The sequence below is a fragment of the Meles meles genome, chromosome 9, assembly GCF_922984935.1.
Source record: "Meles meles chromosome 9, mMelMel3.1 paternal haplotype, whole genome shotgun sequence".
NCBI classification, from domain to species: Eukaryota; Metazoa; Chordata; class Mammalia; order Carnivora; family Mustelidae; genus Meles; species Meles meles.
Genome location: NC_060074.1, coordinates 98,443,367 through 98,461,181, shown reverse-complemented (window position 1 = coordinate 98,461,181; position 17,815 = coordinate 98,443,367). Strand labels below are relative to the sequence as shown.

Here is a 17,815-nt window from a genome sequence, read left to right as displayed (position 1 = left end):
ACAAGTACGGTCAACACTATGAAAAATGAACTAACATTAGAATCAGAACTGACAGAAGACAGGTCAGACCTTGAAGCTTGACCCTAAGCTGGTAAATGACCAGCTAAAATAAATAAAAACATCAACATTCTCCTTCATATTCAAGTAAGACCAAAAGTCTCATGGTAGATTATTCAAAATGCCCGAGACACAGTCCAAGATTACTCAGCATAGGAAGAATTGGGAACATCTCAACTCATGAGAAAAAAGATAATCAACAAACACCAACCCCTAGATGCTACAGATGTTGTAATGTTTTTTTTTTTAAGACTTTAAAAAAGAAAATGATCATTCTTTCAAAAGGAAGAGCAAACCATTGAGATGAGTAGGGAAGCAGAATATCTTACCAAGAAATAGAAGATGCAAAGAAAAAAAAAGTATTAAAACTGAAAAATATTTTTAAAAAAGGAAATAAAATAGAAAACTGAAAAATAGAAAAACCAAAATAAAATATTCACTGGTTTGACTCAGCCGACTAGAGACAACCAAAAAACAATCTATGAATGTGAAGATAGATGCATCAGTGGAAATTGTCCTGTCTGTTCAAGAAAGAAAAAAAAAGAGAGAATAGAAACTCAGAGAACTGTGAGTTCTGGCAGTTTGAGAAGGATAGAGAAAGAATGAGGTGGGGAAAAAATGATGGTCAAATACATAAACTTTCTAATACAAGAGGCTCAATAAACCCACAACATGGTAATTTCAAAGATCTCTATGCTTCAAAACATCATAATCACATTATGGGAAACTAAGATGAAACAAAGCAAATGCAAACAAAACAACAAAAGACCAAAATTGAGAAACAACAAATCCAATCATTACAAATTTCTCATCAGAAATATTGGAAGCCAGAAGGAAGTGGAATACCATTTTTAAAGTTCTGAAAGAATTAGTAACATTAAGACAATAAAAATTTTAACAAGTTTCATTTCATTAACACTAAAACCCAGAAAATAGGGTTAAATTTTATAATAAGATATTCAAGAGCTAACAGCTGTAAATTACTGCTGAGAGGTAGTAGGGAAATATAAATAAACAGATTTACATCATGTTCAAAAATTGAAAGATTCAATATTGTTAAGATGTCACTTCTGTCCACATTAATCTAAAGATTCAATACTAGAATAAAGACATTCACAGGAGGTGTTTTAAGGAAATTGAAAAGTTATTCTAATATCAGCATGGAAATCAAAGAGACTTGGATTAATGAAAATATCTTGGAGAAGAACAAAGTTGAAGGAATTATACTACTTCATTTTAGAGCTTATTATAAATTCACAATAATTGAACAAGGCAGCATTTGCAAAGGATAGAAAAAACAGATATAAGGAACAGAGGTGAGAATCCAAATATAGAGCTGCACATAAGAGGCAATGGTTCCCAAAACCAGCATCAAAGTGACTCAATAAAGGAAGCGAGGTCATTTCAAAAAAATGATAAAAAAGTATGATGTCTGTATTTTTAAAAATGAACCGCAGACACCACAGACAAAAATTAAATCCCAATGAATCAAAGATCTAAACATAAACCTAAAACTATAAAGCATCTAGAGAAAAAAAAAAAGGTATTTCAATCAACATAGGATATGGAAAGATTATCTGATTACATAAAAAACTGTGAAAGAAAAAAAAATATAAATAGAATGTCATCTATGTTAAAATGCTTCTGCTTATCAAAAGACACCATTATTTCAAAGGAATAGGCAAACCAAAGAATGGGAAAAACTCTGCAACGCCTATTTTGACAACAGACTTGTATTCAAAATATATAACAAACTCATGCAAATTAGTAAGAAAACTTTTCATTTCCCTCAAATAAGCACAATTTACCAGACATATAAAGGAACAATAGGTGGGTGAAAGTGCTCAAAATTTTTCATTATCAAGGAAATGCAAATTAATTTACAATAAGATACCACCACATATCAATGACAATGTCTAAAGTTAAAAAGACTAAAAATTTCAAATACCAGCCAGGATGTCAGCTGACCAAAATTCTCATATATTTCTGGTTGAAATGTGAAATGGAACAGTTCTTTTGGAAAACAAAATGACCATTTCTTATACACTACACATACATTTAACATAAGATCCAGCAGTTCCACTCGGTATTTGTCCAAGAGAAATAAAAATATTTACCCATAATAAAGATTTACACACGAATGTTCATAGTAGCTTAATTCATATGGCCAACAACTAGAAACTACCCAAAAGTTTATCTACAGAATAGATAACATATGTGTATTTACACAAAGAAACAGTACTCAGCAATATAAGGGAATAAACTACTAATATACACAATGTCATCAATGAATGTCAAAAACAGTATACTCTGTGAAAACATTAGACACAAAAAATGTGTACTCTACAATTCACCCATAAGAAGTGAAAATGTCAACAAAACTAATCTAACCAATTCAATGCAATCCCTACCAAAAATCTCAGTTGACTTTTTTTTTAACCCCGCAGAAATTAACAAGCTGATTCTAAAATTCATATGGAGATGCAAAGGGCCTCGGAGATTCAAGACAATCTTGAAAAAGAATGAGGCAAACCTTAAGAGAGTCTTAAGGAAACAAACTGAAGGTTGCTGGAGAGAAGATCGGTGGCATATGGGGTAACTGGGTGATGGGCATTAAAGCAGGCATTTGAGGTAATGAGCACTTGGAGTTATATGGAACTGATGAATCACTAAATTCTACCCCTGAAACTAATACTACATCAATAGACCCAAAAGTAAGAGCTAAAACTATAAAACTCTTAGAGAAAAACTTTTGTGATCTTGGTTAACCCTAGCCTTCTTAGATATGATACAAAAAGTGACAAAGGAAAAGAAGGATAAATTATAGTTCTTCAAAATTAAAAACTTTGGTGTTTTAAAGGAAATTATCAAAGTAAAAAGAAAACCTACAGAATGGGACAAAGTATTTACAAAATCACATATGTGATATGGACTGATATAACCACAAAAAGAAATGTACATGAATTTCACAACTGCCTTATTTATAACAGACCGAACTGGAAAAAATTCCAAATATCTATTGAAAGGAAATGTGGATAATCCCATGGAATTCCCATATGGAATATTCATATAATGAAATACTAATTGGCTATTAAGAAACAAGTAAAACCCACTGAGACACACAATACATGAATGAATCTCAAATGTTGAAGGAAATAAAACACAAAAGAATATATACTGTGAAACACTTATATAAAATTGAAGAATAGGCAAAAATAATGTGTGAATATATCAAGTATACCAGAGGGGTGTTGTATAACTGTAAAGGGTTAAGAAGGAACTTTTTGTGGCAATAAAAATATTCTATGTCTCAACCAGGGTGTAGGTACTATAAGTGAATACATCTGTCTAAACTCATCAAATTGGACATATGTCCAATATGTCAATACATATTTCATTCATCAATATGTAAACACAATTTCATTGTATATCAATTTTGCTTCAATTTTTAAAAGTATACGGAGAAGAGAAGGTACTTGCTACATGGTGTTCTATAACTCTCTGTTCCCCTTTCAAACGCAAAATACAGAATCAAAGAAGGCCATTTTCGCCTCACAAAGGACTGAGATACTTCTTTATACTTAAGCAGTCTTCAGAAATTCCTGCCTTGTGTGATAAACAGAAGAAACCCTGAACAGTTTCCAAGTTTCCTGATAGATAGTCTATCTCCAATATGTGACTTGGAATAAAAGGAAAGTGGACGTTTAATCAAATCTTACCACAGGCCAGGTCTGAGGTCACCAAGAAAGGGGAGTAAGAATATTGATTTTTTTCTATGAGAGAGAATGAGTGACAGGAAAGGGGGCAGAGGGAGAGAGTGAATCTTAAGCAAGCTCCACTCCCATCCTGGTGCTGAACCTTGCAGCTCCATCTCAAGACCCTGAGATCATGATTTGAGCCCAAATCAAGAGTTGGTTGCTTAACCAACTGAGCCACCCTGGTGTCACCATTCTAGATTTATTCCTATATACATTAAAAAAAAAAAAAAGACTTTAAGTCCTATCTTTTAAAACCACACTTTAAGAGTTGATAATTGATGTGTTCAATTCCTATTGACTTCTGTATATTCATTTTATATCCAACAATCTTCTTAATGTTTAAGAGGATGTTAGATTTTCTATTTAGACAACTATTATTTGCGAATAATACAAATTTTGCATTTTTTCCCAATCCTTATATCATTTTTTTTTTTTTTTAGAGATTTGAGAGAGAGAGAGAGTGAGAGACAGAGCATGAGAGCAGAGGGGGAGGGGCAGAAGGAGAAGCAGTCTCGCTGCTAGGCAGGGGGTCCAGTGTGGGGTCAATCACAGGATGCTGGAATCATGACCTGAGCCGAAGGCAACTGCTTAACTGACTGAACCACCTAGGTGCCCCTATCACTTCTTCTCTCTTTTTTTTTTAAATATTTTATTTATTTATTTGACAGAAAGGTCACAAGTAGGCAGAGAGGCAGGCAGAGAGAGAGGGAGAAACAGGCTCCCCACTGAACAGAGAGCCCTATGCGGGGCTCGATCCCAGGACCCTGAGATCATGACCTGAGCCGAAAGCAGAGGCCTAAACCACTAAGCCACCCAGGCGCCCCTCACCTATCACTTCTTTATCTTAAAGTACAATGAAAAGAAACAGTAAGAGGAGGCATCCTGGTCTGGTTACAGATTTTCAAAGGAATACTTCTGACTTTTCAGTATTAAGTACAATGTTTACTGAAGATTTTCAGTGGGCATCTTTTATCTACTTAAAGAAATGCCCTTTTATTCTTAGCTGAATAAATCTTTTAAAAAAATTATAAACTGGGGTTGAATTTTATCGAATGTTTTATTCTGTATCTGGTGAAAACGTATTTTCTCTATTTAATCTATTACCATTGTCAACTGCATTAATCCCTTTTCTGATGTTGAGCAATCATTGCATTCTTAGAATAAATACCCCTTTAAAAAACAAGCCTCATAAAAGTGAGTTGGCACCTAGCACTTGTATCTTGATTTTTAAATACCCTTGTCATAAAAGGAAACAATGCTCCTTAGGGAAATGGCTGATTCTAACACTGTGGCAGGAAATATACAAGATGAGACCAAAGCATCTTGCAATGGCAGAAATTAAGAAAGTGCTGAGGAAAAAGGAAGAAACAAAGAAAGGAATGAGGGCAGGGGGGATAAAAGGTGTCCTGTGTTCTTAAATTTGAAGAATTAATATTGTTAAAATGACAATATTTCCAAAACCCATTTGTAGTTCAATGCAATCCTTATAAAGATTCCAATGGCATCTTTTACAATAGAAAAAATGATCCTAAAATTTATATGGAACCAAAACAAACAAACAAACCCAAATAACCAAAGCAAACCTGAAAATGAAGAACAACGTGGGAGGCATCAAGCTATATCATAAGGTCACAGTGGTTAAAACAGTATGATACTGGCATACAGACAGACACATAGATTGATGAAACAGAACTGAACACAAATAAACCTAAGCCTATATAGTCAACTAATTTTATAAAGGAGCCAAAATACTCAATGGAAAAAAGACAGTTTCTTCACTAACAGTGCTATTAAATCGGATATTCACATGCAAAAGAAACTAGGCTCCTATCTTTCCTACTCACAAAAATTAACATAAAATGGATTAAAGGCTGAAATATAAGACCTGAAACCACAATACTACCCAAAGAACACATAAAAAAAAGCTCCTTGATATGACTCTTGACAATTATCTTCATACGGCACTTAAAGCACGAACAACAAAATGAAAAATAAAGGAGACTATGATAAACTCAAAATTTTCTACATTGCAAAAGGAACAACCAAAAAAAATGAAAAAGACAATATATGCAATGATTAAAAATATTTGCAAATCACATATCTGATAAGGGGTTAATATTCAAAATATATAGGCAACTCATAAAACTCAAGAGCAAAAAAATTAAAATTTAAAAAATGGGCAAAGGACCTGAAAAGACATTTTGCCAAAGTAGATATATAAGTAGTCCACAGGTACATGAAAAGATGTTCAACATAATGAATCATGAGGGAAACGCAAATGAAAACAGTAAAGATACCACCTCATGCCTGTTAGAATGGCTAGCATTGAAAAGACAAAGACTACAATGCTGGTAAGGATGCAGAGGAAAGGAAACTCTCACGCACTGTTGGTGGGAATGTGCACTGGTGCAGCCACTATGAAAAACAACATGGAGATTCCTCAAAAAAATTAAAAATACAACTATCATATGATTTATCAGTTTCACGTCTTGGAATATATATAAAAAATGAAATCACTATGTCAAAGACATATGTGTACTTCCATGTTCATAGCAGCACTATTTACAATAGCCAAGACACAGAAACAACTTAAGTGTTCACTGACAGATGAATGGATAAAGAAAGTGCGGCATACCTATGTATATATAATTTGTTGAATTCATTATACACATAATACATAATATGTAATATGTAATAATAATATATAATGTATTATATATTATATAGAATAATATATAATAATAATATAATTCATTATGTACATAATGAATTCAACAAAATGAAGAAACTTGCCCCTTATAGCAGTAGATGGACCTTGAGAGCATTATGCTAATTAAAGTTATGTCAAACAAAGAAAGACAAATATTACATGATCTCACTTATATGTGGAATCGAAATTTTTTTAAAAACCTCAAAGAATAAAAGATGAGATTTGTGATTATGGCAGCAAGGGTGTAATGGGATGAACGTGGTCAAAGCACAAACTTCCAGTTATAAGATAAATAAATACTGGAGAAAAACGTCTAACATGATAACTGTAGTTACCATTGCTATATAATATATACAAGTTGTTAAGAGTAGATCCTAAGAGTTTTCATCACAAAGAAAAAAATATTTCTGTATGTGGTGATGGATGTTAACTGAACCTACTGTGGTCATCATTTCACAGTACATGTAAATCAAGTCGTTATGCTGTATATCCCAAACTTATACAATGCTGTATGTCAATTGCATCTCACTAAAACTAAAAAAGAGAAGAAATAACGAACCAACAAAAACAATGATAGCACTGTGTCAATGGGCACAGGAGCCAATGAAAGTAGTTCCTAATGCCCAAACTTAATTTCAGCAGTAAAATAGTTTATATTGGTTGATAAGCCTTTATATAAAGTAAACATCAATATATTCATAATATAGGTACATGGCTGAAAATAATGGGGAAGAAGAGACAAAAATGCCATGCAGAAGAATCCAAAATAATTTATGTAGATACTTCACCCTCAAGGAGGTGGAACCAACTCAACAATCCAAAAGTATGGGCTATGCAATATGACTTCCTTCCAGAGAGTAGAGTACGGAAAGCAGTGGGTGCAGAGAAACTTCATGGTGGAAACCTGGCAAACGCTACCTCAACGATGTCAACCATATACCTCAAAAGTCGTAAGTTATATTGGTAATGTGTAACCTGGATATGGAGGGGTGAAGATAACACTTTAATTTGTGGTCTACCTTTCAAAAATTAGTCATTAAAAAAAATCAGACAAATCTCAATGAGAAAAATCCCTAAAATTCCCTAACCAGTATTCAAAACTGCCAAGTTCATCAAAAGCAAGGAATCTATCATAACCAAGAAGAACTTTAGGAGACATGCAGCTGAATGTATTGTGTATGCTGGCTGGGATTTTGAAAGAGAAAAAGGACATAAGGTGTAACTAGAGAAATCTGAATAATTGTGGAGTTTAGTTAATAGTAATGTACCAATATCGGTTCATTAATTGTGACAAAATTATCATAGTAATGTAAGATGTTAAGAGTTGGAGAAACTGTATGGGACACACGGGAACTCTCCGTATTATCTCCGCAATTTTTTTTTTTTTTTTGGAAACATTTAACTGTTCTAAATAGAAAAGCTTATTTTTAAACAATGACCTGGGGTAGTTCTCTCATTTTCTTTTTCAGCACCAATCTGTGTAAAACAGTATCTCCTTCACTAAAGTTTGGCTGAACTCTGTAAAATCATCAAAGCCTGATAGTCTTTTAGGGTGAAGATATTTAAAAACTTTAAACAATTTTTTTTAACATTTATAAAAGTAAGAAGAAAGACAATAAATCCTCATCTTCTATAGTTACCAAATATGTCTAATTTTGTTTCCTCTAAATTACTAAATTCCCTCTTTCAGTATTTTTTTTTTTTCAGTATTATTTTTAAGTAAACCTAGACATCACAGAAACCTAGAAAAACCTAGACATTTTACTGGTAAATAGTCCTGCATACATCTCTAAATAGTAAGGACTCAAAACACACAACCATTATAATAAGAGTATACCTAAATATTAATAATGCAATATCAAATACCCAGTGTTTACATGGTCCAATGGTCTTACCATTTTTATCTGTAAATAGAGAAATTAGTATTGCTGACAATTTTATGCTATTTCTTCATCTTGTACTTCACTCATTTCTATTTCATTATTTCTTTCTTCTTTATTTAGGTACATTTTATTATTCTTTATTACTATTTGATTGGATGATTAATCAATTTTAAATCTATTCTTTGCCAATTTCATGCATTTAACGTAATACATTTAATACATTTCACTCTATTAATTTGATTACATCTCAAAAGTACTGCTTTCATTGTCACTAAGTTTAAATATTTCTAAGCTCGCTTTTAATTTAAAAATAAATTACTTAAGGGGCACCTGGGTGGCTCAGTGGGTTAAGCCTCTGCCTTCCGCTCAGGTCATGATCTCAGGGTCCTGGGATCGAGCCCCTCATAGATCAGGCTGTCTGCTCAGCGGGGAGTCTGCTTCCCCCTCTCTCTCTGCCTGCCTCTCTGTCTACTGTGATCTCTCGCTCACTGTCAAATAAATAAATAAAATCTTTAAAAAATGAATTACTTAAAATATTATATTTTAATTTTCAGAGTTCTCCAAAAGACTTCTTGTTATTGATTTCTGATACTACTGGCTGAAAAGAGATCGTGAAAAGTAGGACACTGATATATTTGTATAACAAATACTTGATTTCTTTTTACATTTCATGAAAGTAAGTACTTCATTATATTCTCTGCTGGATATGTTGAAAAAATAAATGAACAAAATAATATGCAGGGCCTATTTCCAAAATTTAGTTTATATACAGAAATATGTCCTGAAGTTTAATACCTACCATTTTAAAATCTTAGTAAATTAAAAGCCAAGTAGGTATGACTTTCTAAGTTGGCTTTTATAAGGGAAAAAAAAAAAGGTTCTGGCTCTTTTTCCAGATATCTAATGTGGATATATTTCAGTCAATGATCAGTACTGTGAATGATGTGTCATCCCAGATGTTTCTCTTCTTTGGATGATACTTAAAACTCAACTGAAATGATTGCTTGTAACATCAACATATTAATGCAAGAGACAAGTCCAAGCTTTCCATACTGCTAAAAACACAGTTTTTCAAAAAGCACTTCTACTTCAACATACTGATGGTGACCAGAAAGAGAAATTAAAAAAAAAAATTTACAGTTGAACAGAAAAATAGTATTTGCAAATTATTTACCTGATGAAGGGTTAATATCCAAAACATATGAAGAACTCAAATGGTTCAATAATAAAAAACAATTCAACTAAAAAATGGGCAGAGGAGCTGAATAAAGATTTTTTTTTTTTTTTCAGAGAAGACACACAGATACTTAATAGGCACATGAAATGGTGCTCAACTTCACTTTCATCCGGGAAGTACAAACCCAAACCACAATGAGATACTACCTCACAATAACAGTATTAAAATGACTATTATGCACAAGACATAAAAATTGTCCATGATGTGGAGAAAAGGAAGCTCTTGTGTGCTGTTGGTGGGAACATAAATTGGTGTAGCCACTATACAGAGGTTTTTCAAAAAATTAATAATAGAAGTACCATATGATCCAGCAATTTCACTTCTGGGTACCTATTCAGAGGAAATAAAATCACTATCTTGAAGAGATATTTGTACCCCCGTATTCACTGCAGCATTATTTAAAACAGCCAAGTTATGCAAACAACCTCAGTGTCCAAAAACAGAGGAAAGGCTAAGGAAAATGGAGCATATATATTTATATAGTAGAATATTATTCAACCACAAAAAGAAGGAAATCTTGCCATTTGCAACAATGTGGATGGACCTTGAAGGCAATACACCAAGCGAAATAAGTCAGACAGAGAAAGACAAATACCATATGACCTTATTTGTGAAATCTTTAAAAAAAATGAAATGAAATCATAGATACAGACAGCAGACTAGCAGGAGCCAGAGATGGGGATGAGCAAAATGGGTGAAGGTGGTCAAAGGTACAAATTTTCAGTTATAAAATTAAAAAATCCTTAGAATATAATATATAGCATGATTACTATAGTTAAGAATATTTTATATTTTCAAATTGTTAAGAGAATCTTAACAATTCTCATCAAAAGAAAATAATTTAGAACTATGAATAGTGATAGATGTTAACTAGACTTACTGTGGTAACATTTCACTATATAAACACCCATATCATGTGTTGCGCATCATAAACTAATAAAATATTTTATGTTAACTGTATCTTTTTAAAAAGGAAAAAGAAGCACTTAATTCACCTTGGTCCCAACCTAACCCCCTACCTTTGACTCCAGATGGAAAATCAGATGTGACCTACTGGGCTATTGTGAACAACAAACCTCTATCAAAACCATATCCTGACCCCAAGAAAACGAATAGTAAGAACCGGCATTCCTAGAGACAATGGCTCTATGCTACCTTGCTCCTGGGCTTCCAAACTCTGAATTCTCCTTCTTGGAAGTCTTCTGTCTGTCAAGAGTCCAGACTCTACAGTTATCTATACAGCTATTCAGCAATGTCAAGAAGGGCATACTAAGCAAAACCATGATAGTTCAGCAAAGCTATGTTAACCTGGACTGCGTGCAATGTTCCTGTTTTCATATGTGTCTCTTAAGTTAAGAGACACATGACCTCTTCTAGTTTAAATAATAGGTATTGAATGCTGCACTACAGAGGTGAAAGTTCTATACATGTTCTTCCCCAAGTTTGTGTCACCAACCCCCCAATTCCAGCGTCAGCACCATAGCTGGCTATCCACACTGTGGCTCTGAGTGAGCAAGATGTAGTGAGGGCTTCTGGGGCCATGAGTTTGCCTTGTCCTCCAGCAAGGATGTCACAGAGGGTCCAAGGATTCTGATCTTCCTACTTTCTCAAACTCTTCTGTTTTTTCTTCAAATTCCTATTCTGCCAATATCTCAATTCCATTATTCCTTGGAAGATCATTGTGAGAAAAAAAAAGGGAGGGTATGATAATGAATTTAGCTAATGGTCAGTATGGTAACATCAAGGCAATGAGTATCTCGATGGCAGAAAAAAAGGGAATCTTACAACAGGGCAAACGGGCTTCCCGTTTCCTTTCCTAGTGCCTTGAGATGAGAAATCAAGAATTAATAGTTTTCTTTTCCCCAAGTAGAAATTTTCCAGTGAGAAAAAAAGGAACTATATCTGGGGCGCCTGGGTGGCTCAGTGGGTTAAAGCCTCTGCCTTCAGCTCAGGTCATGATCTCGGGGTCCTGGGATGGAGCCCCGCATCGGGCTCTCTGCTCAGCGGGGAGCCTGCTTCCCCCTCTCTCTCTGCCTGCCTCTCTGCCTACTTGTGATCTCTCTCTCTCTGTGTCAAATAAATAAATAAAAATCTTTAAAAAAAAAAAAGGAACTATATCTAACATTTTGCATAATCAACCAAAGCATTTTAAAAATAATGTCTGGAAGAGTATTAGTGTTCCGTAGACATTAATATCTCTTTGATTAAAAAAACAGTTAAACAGTGGCACAAGTAATATTCTTCTAAAAATTTAATATCAGCTTAAGAAAACAGCAAATATACTTAAGCCAGTTTCCCTGTCATTTTGAAATGGTCTCACTACAATATTTTGTTGTGTGGTAAATACATATAAAATGCTCTTTACTATTTTTAAAACCTAAACACATATTTTAACTCATAAATTCTTATTATTATTCATAAATAAAATTGTCTTTGCAAGTTTGGAGGAAAAAGTATAACCACAAGGAATCTGGCCTACCAAATGTTAAGTAAACTATCAATTTCTAGTAACTAAAACAATTTAGAATCTTGTAAGACTCAATAATGGTTCATGGAAAAGTTTAAGCAGTCTAGTAACTCATGCAGATTAACATGGGTATTTGGAATACGGTAAAGGTGACAGTAAAGTTTAGACTATTTAATAAATGATTTGGGGAAAAGATTCCTTTTGATCCTTACCTCACACTAACTTAATTCCATCTAGATGATGCCAAGATTGACAGAAAAAAGAAACTATATATTTTCTAAAAGATAATGATAATATCTTTTATTCCTCATTCCTAGAATGAGCTTTTTTGTTGTTGTTGTTTTGTTTTTTTGTTTTTTTAGAATGAGCCTTTTTTTTATGTAGCCAAATTTAAGATGACATTAAAGTCTTATGGACAGAATAGATTTCATACGTAAACTGAACCAGTGTTAGGGAGTACAAGAGAAAACAGAATCTCCAAGAATGAAGACAAAATGACTTTACAGTAGTTTTTGAAAAATAATAAAAAGTAAGTATAAAAACAATAGTGAGTTATTTCATGAAAGAGTCAAAAACAAAAGAAACAAATATGAGATATCTAATTACTGAAAGAAAGGTTTTCCAAATAAATACTTAGGTCAACAGAACAAAAGAGCGGGCAGAACTGATAAAAACTAGTAATGTGCCCAAGCCCACATAGTTACCACTGGCAGAGACGGACTTTGAATCCAGACCTGCTTCACTCCCAAGCTCACGGTCTTTTTATCCCCACTAGTATCAACTAGTCATTAAAAAGCAATCTCTCTATAGGAAGTGTGGTACTCTGGATTGAATCCTAGATCATAAAATGGAAATTATTGGGAAAACTGGTGAAATTCTAATAAAATCTGAAGTTTGGTTAATAGCAACATACCAAGGGTAATCTCTTAGTTGTGAAAACTATGCCATACTTATGGAAGACATTAACATTAGAAAACAGATCAAGGGGATATAGATGCGAAACTTCCTTTAAGGCTAAAGTTATTCCAAAATAAAAAGTGTGTTAAAAAAAAAAAACTCTCAATAATGGTGCCTTGAATACTATCTTAAAACTTGTAAGTAAAGAGATTTATTGCATGAAATCAAATTTTTAAAATTTGCATTTTACATTAAAGACTCTGGTTATAAAATGTTCACTGATATTTCAAAAATCAATACCTTCCTCAACTATATTGTTTTTTTTTTCAAAATACTTAACTTTCCATACCATTTCTCCTTTCCTGTGGATAAAAATAAATATTACTGTAAATAGTAGTCTTTAACAATGTGATGTGCTTGTGATGAACTCTTTTTCTCTTCCGCTATAGACATGACCAAAGTTTTGGGCTTGTAACAGCAAGAATCAAATTTAGAGGATGAACAGAACTGCCTGACTTTGGGAACTCTCAGATACTGAAAGATTCAGGACTTCAGAAATAAACGAATCTAAGGAGCAGAAAAGCTGAAGCATGTAATTAAGTAGAAAACTCAGAGGTAAGTAAAGAGGAGAAAAACACTGAGAAAGAGGGAGAAGAAACAAAGTAAAGGGCATTAATGAAAATCAGAGCTTATGGTGTCTCTAAGGAATTGAGATGTGATAAATTATGGAAGGGGGTAAACAGTTCTATGCATAGTAGTAAATCACATCATGTCACCGCTTTCAATGGCTCCTATCACTCCCAGCGTGAACCAGAGATCCCTGGCTTACCCTCTGTCCTCCATCGTTTCACTGATTGTATCTTTTACTATTCACCCTCTCCCCACCAACTACCCTCCAGCCAGCCTGTCTCCAGGCTTTTCCTCCGGCACCCCAATCCTCTGTATGCTGACCTCTCAGACTACAATGATCCTCTCCCAGATATCACCACTGTTCACTCTTTTGCCTCCTTCAAGTTTTGCTCAAATACTAACTTTTCAGTGATTTACTTCTATGAAACTCTATTTAAAATAGTGATGCCCTAGAACTCCCAATCTCTCCTACCCTGATCTTGTTTTTTCATAGCTGTTTCCACCATCTATCACTCTAAATACTTCCAATGTCTGTCTCGTCTCCATAACCGCTAGAATGTAAGCTCTCGGATTTTTGCCTGGTCCCCCACCCCCACCCGTCTGATGTTTCCCCAGGGCCTAGGACAGTGTGAGGCCCAGAGCAGGTGCCCAATAAATGCTTGTTAAATCAATCAACATGTTAGGTGTGATTTTTTCATTACCATAACTAAAATAAGAATAAGAAAATACTGGAAACATTTCCGAAGTTGTTTTTTGAGCAATGAGAGTAATCTTTTTGTGTCCTTGTGTTTTTCTGATGCTGAACAATTATTACAATGTTTCTAAAGGGGTTTTTTATCTTGTTAAAGACTACAGAGTTATATGCCTGAGATTACTTCAGCTGAGATCCATTCATTGGCAGTCAGAAAGAGACATTCTTTAGAGGCCTGTTCTTATGAGCTTAAATAGCATTTAGCTATTATGAGGAAAAGCTTCCTATTATAAAAACTTTACATAACAAATGTTCAGTGGTGTGATCCACTAAGTTAATGGAATCATAAAATCCCAACCTCCTCATTTTGAAGATGAAAAATTTGTATATATAAAATATATATATGTATATATATGTGTGTGTGTGTGTATATATATATATATATATATATATATATATAAAGTGAGGCCTAGAAAAGTTGTCACTTCTTAACATTCACCATGTACAACAGGAGCTAGCCTGAAACAAAAAACGAAAACATCACAGAATGGCCCAGTCCATACACATATCCCAATGCCATCAAAATCCAGATTGGGCATTTTTAGTTCACTATGTGACTAAATGTTCATTTTCTCCAACCTATTTCTGTTTCATTGCTCAAAGATGCTTGTGAGCAGTTGTTTCCTATTGTTTGAACATTTAAGATTCTCACCGCATTAAGATCACTAGAATTGCAAACAGTGCGGTCACCTAAATATTTTAGCATGCTCAAAGGCCACTGCACCATTCCAGAGCCCACTAAACATTCAGGATCTTGCTCTACACCTTTATCCTCCCTGAGAGAAGTGCGAGGCCAGCATAGTTTACCAATTTCTTATTCTTTTCGGGGGCTCGTCAATGAACTCTCAGGAAATCAAACAAGCAGTCTGCAGGGTCTGAAAATGTGTCACTTCTATTTTTTTAAAAAAGATAATTCTTGTGCTGAAAAATTTCACCTGTGCCTCTGTTTTGTCTTAAGTGAGAAAAAAAAAAAAACAAACCTGCTGTTCTTTTTTTTTTTTTTTTTTGCTCAGAGGTAGCAACAGCAGTTAAATCCACACATTTCCGCACCCTGGGACCCCAGACAGTCATCTCTGATGTTAGAGTGGCACGCAGGCAGAGACTTTTGCAAAGAGAGTCTATAAAATGAAGTTGCTATGGACCAAAACAACCATATTGATTTTTAGTATAATTCAAAACACAAGGAAACATCCGTTTTCTGAACGGCACATGCTGAGAAGGACAGGGAGAAACACACTGTAATAGTGCAGAGAAAAAAAAGGATAGAAGATAATTACATTAGCAAACATCTTCATTTTCTCTTAGGTTGTTTGTTTCTAAGTTCAAAGAACCGAGAGGCTAGAGCTATGTTGAACTGTTCTTAGCTGAGAAGCCAACATTGCTCATTTACTGACACACAGCTGGAAGCCCGGGTCTTCAGGAACTAAAGCCATATAACCAGTCTGAATGTTTGAACATCCTCTGCAAAGCCCAGATAGTTCTTTTTCTCAACTAATACCACCCTTCCTCTCCCCTCGCCCACCCTCTCTCCCTGTCTGCAAATGGCAGAACTGTCCAAACTGCATTAGGAAAAAACACATTATTTACCAATACATCCTTAAGTTTGCTGCAAGTAAATATTTTCCTTAGATGTCCTTAAGGAGACAAAATGCCTTTCAAGCCAGAGACCTTTGGAAGAGAGGTACAAGATCAGGAGAGACCAGCCAGCACTTACCATGGTCCCCTCACTTCCTCTTTGGGCAACTTCTCGCTGCAGCCGGGCCACAGCCAATTTCTCCCTGGGGAAACAAAAGCATGTGGTTAGCTGCCTATTCTTCTCAAGGTAGAGGTACACTGGCATGGCTTTGAAACATTCTTTTGAGGTCTCCAGAGGAACTCCTTCCCTGGTTTAGCTCACTTCCTCCACTAAACTTTCTATAAATATTTAAAGTCATTCGTGCATTGTTTTCATTGAGTGTCATGAAAGAGATTTTTTTTTTTTTGCCTTGGATTTATAAAAGCCAAATAAACCCTAAATGCTAAGTAAAAGCTTCCCTTTAAGTTCATGAACATATATCATATATAATTTGGAAACAAATTTTCCTGTGGCGCAAATATTTCAGTGGTCCTTTGTGTATCAACTTTGCTTACATAGGGTTATTTTGATTTCTTTTGTTGTTCTTTACTGATGAATTTTAAAAGGCAAACAGGCTTGAATCTTGAATTGATATTCTTGAGATTATAATAGAAAATTACTTACAGACTTGCCACATCAAAGTACCATGCTCTTATATATGTCTGACAACAACACTATAATAGGCTTTATTACCCCCATTTACAGATTTGGAAACTGAGGCTCAGATAGGCTCAGCTCCCAGCTGGTATGCATCAATTGCATTAGGATCAAACTTTAGGTTTTCTTTATCTCACAAATCCTAAATAAAAATTTTGCTTATCGTTTTTCAGGGCTTATAAAATATGTAAAATCTAAAAGCATTTATTTTAGCATTCTTTATTGTATAATGAGGTCCATTTTGTATCTTTGTAATTCTGGTTTCAATTAGAATAAAATTTAATATTCACCAGAATCTTAAGAATGTTTTATAAAGTGATAGACACTACACTTTGGATAGTTAATGTTTCTTAAGAAAAAAGTTTACAGATGAAGTAGGGCTAAGTGAACCCTTCCAGTAATCTTCCAGTCTTAGTATTAGCAAGGATTTCCCCCAAATCCTTCTGTGATTATCAAGTTGTGAAACCATTTGTGTGATATTTCATCCCTCAGCCTTCAATCTACATGGGACTGGCTATTTGGCTATTAGCGAACAGCAAGGGAGCAACCAAATTCCCAGCTGAGTGAGAGGATTTCTCCAGGCCTAACTGCTTGGGTCTTTGAAATGCCTACAACTGCCAAGAAGACATGTGCTTTAGTTTGGTTACAGTTAAGTCAATTTTTTGGTAGGAATAGTTCTCTTTGAATTCGTGCCTACAGAGACACATTAGAAGGAATAAAACTAGAACCAGGAGATCCCTGAGGAGAAAAAGTTTTGGGAGCTCAGGGTAGGACCCATGCATAGAGCCTGTGGGAGAGGGAAACAAAGTCAAGAGAGAGAAGCCAGGAAGAGATGAAATCATGCTCCTCTTTGTCAGGTGAGCAACGAAAAAAATCTCTGTTTTCTGACCCAAATTTTAATGAGCAGATGAAAGGAGCAAAGAATTGAAAGAGAAGAAAAAGACTGACTTCTGGTTTAATATGAAAAATAAACACATGGTAGATACAGGGACAAAGAAACCAAAGAACACACCCTACACTCTATGAGCAGTTCAACTCGGTATATACACAACATAAGTGCATAGGTATGTTCAGTAAATGACATGTACTAGAATGTTCGTAGATGCACTCTTTGTTATCACCTTGAACTAAAAATGTGCACCCCATGAACAAC

The 17,815-nt window shown here is 34.4% G+C and overlaps 1 protein-coding gene across 6 annotated transcripts in view; it reads right to left on the bottom strand.

Moving 5' to 3' along the window:
- Positions 1–17,815, bottom strand: part of NCKAP5 (NCK associated protein 5) — a 977,613-nt gene that overhangs the window by 504,536 nt on the left and 455,262 nt on the right. For all 6 annotated transcript variants that reach the window (XM_046019767.1, XM_046019766.1, XM_046019772.1 and 3 more), the window contains one exon: positions 16,105–16,168. In XM_046019767.1, the coding sequence (XP_045875723.1) occupies positions 16,105–16,168 (64 nt within the window). The remainder of the gene's footprint in view (positions 1–16,104; positions 16,169–17,815) is intronic.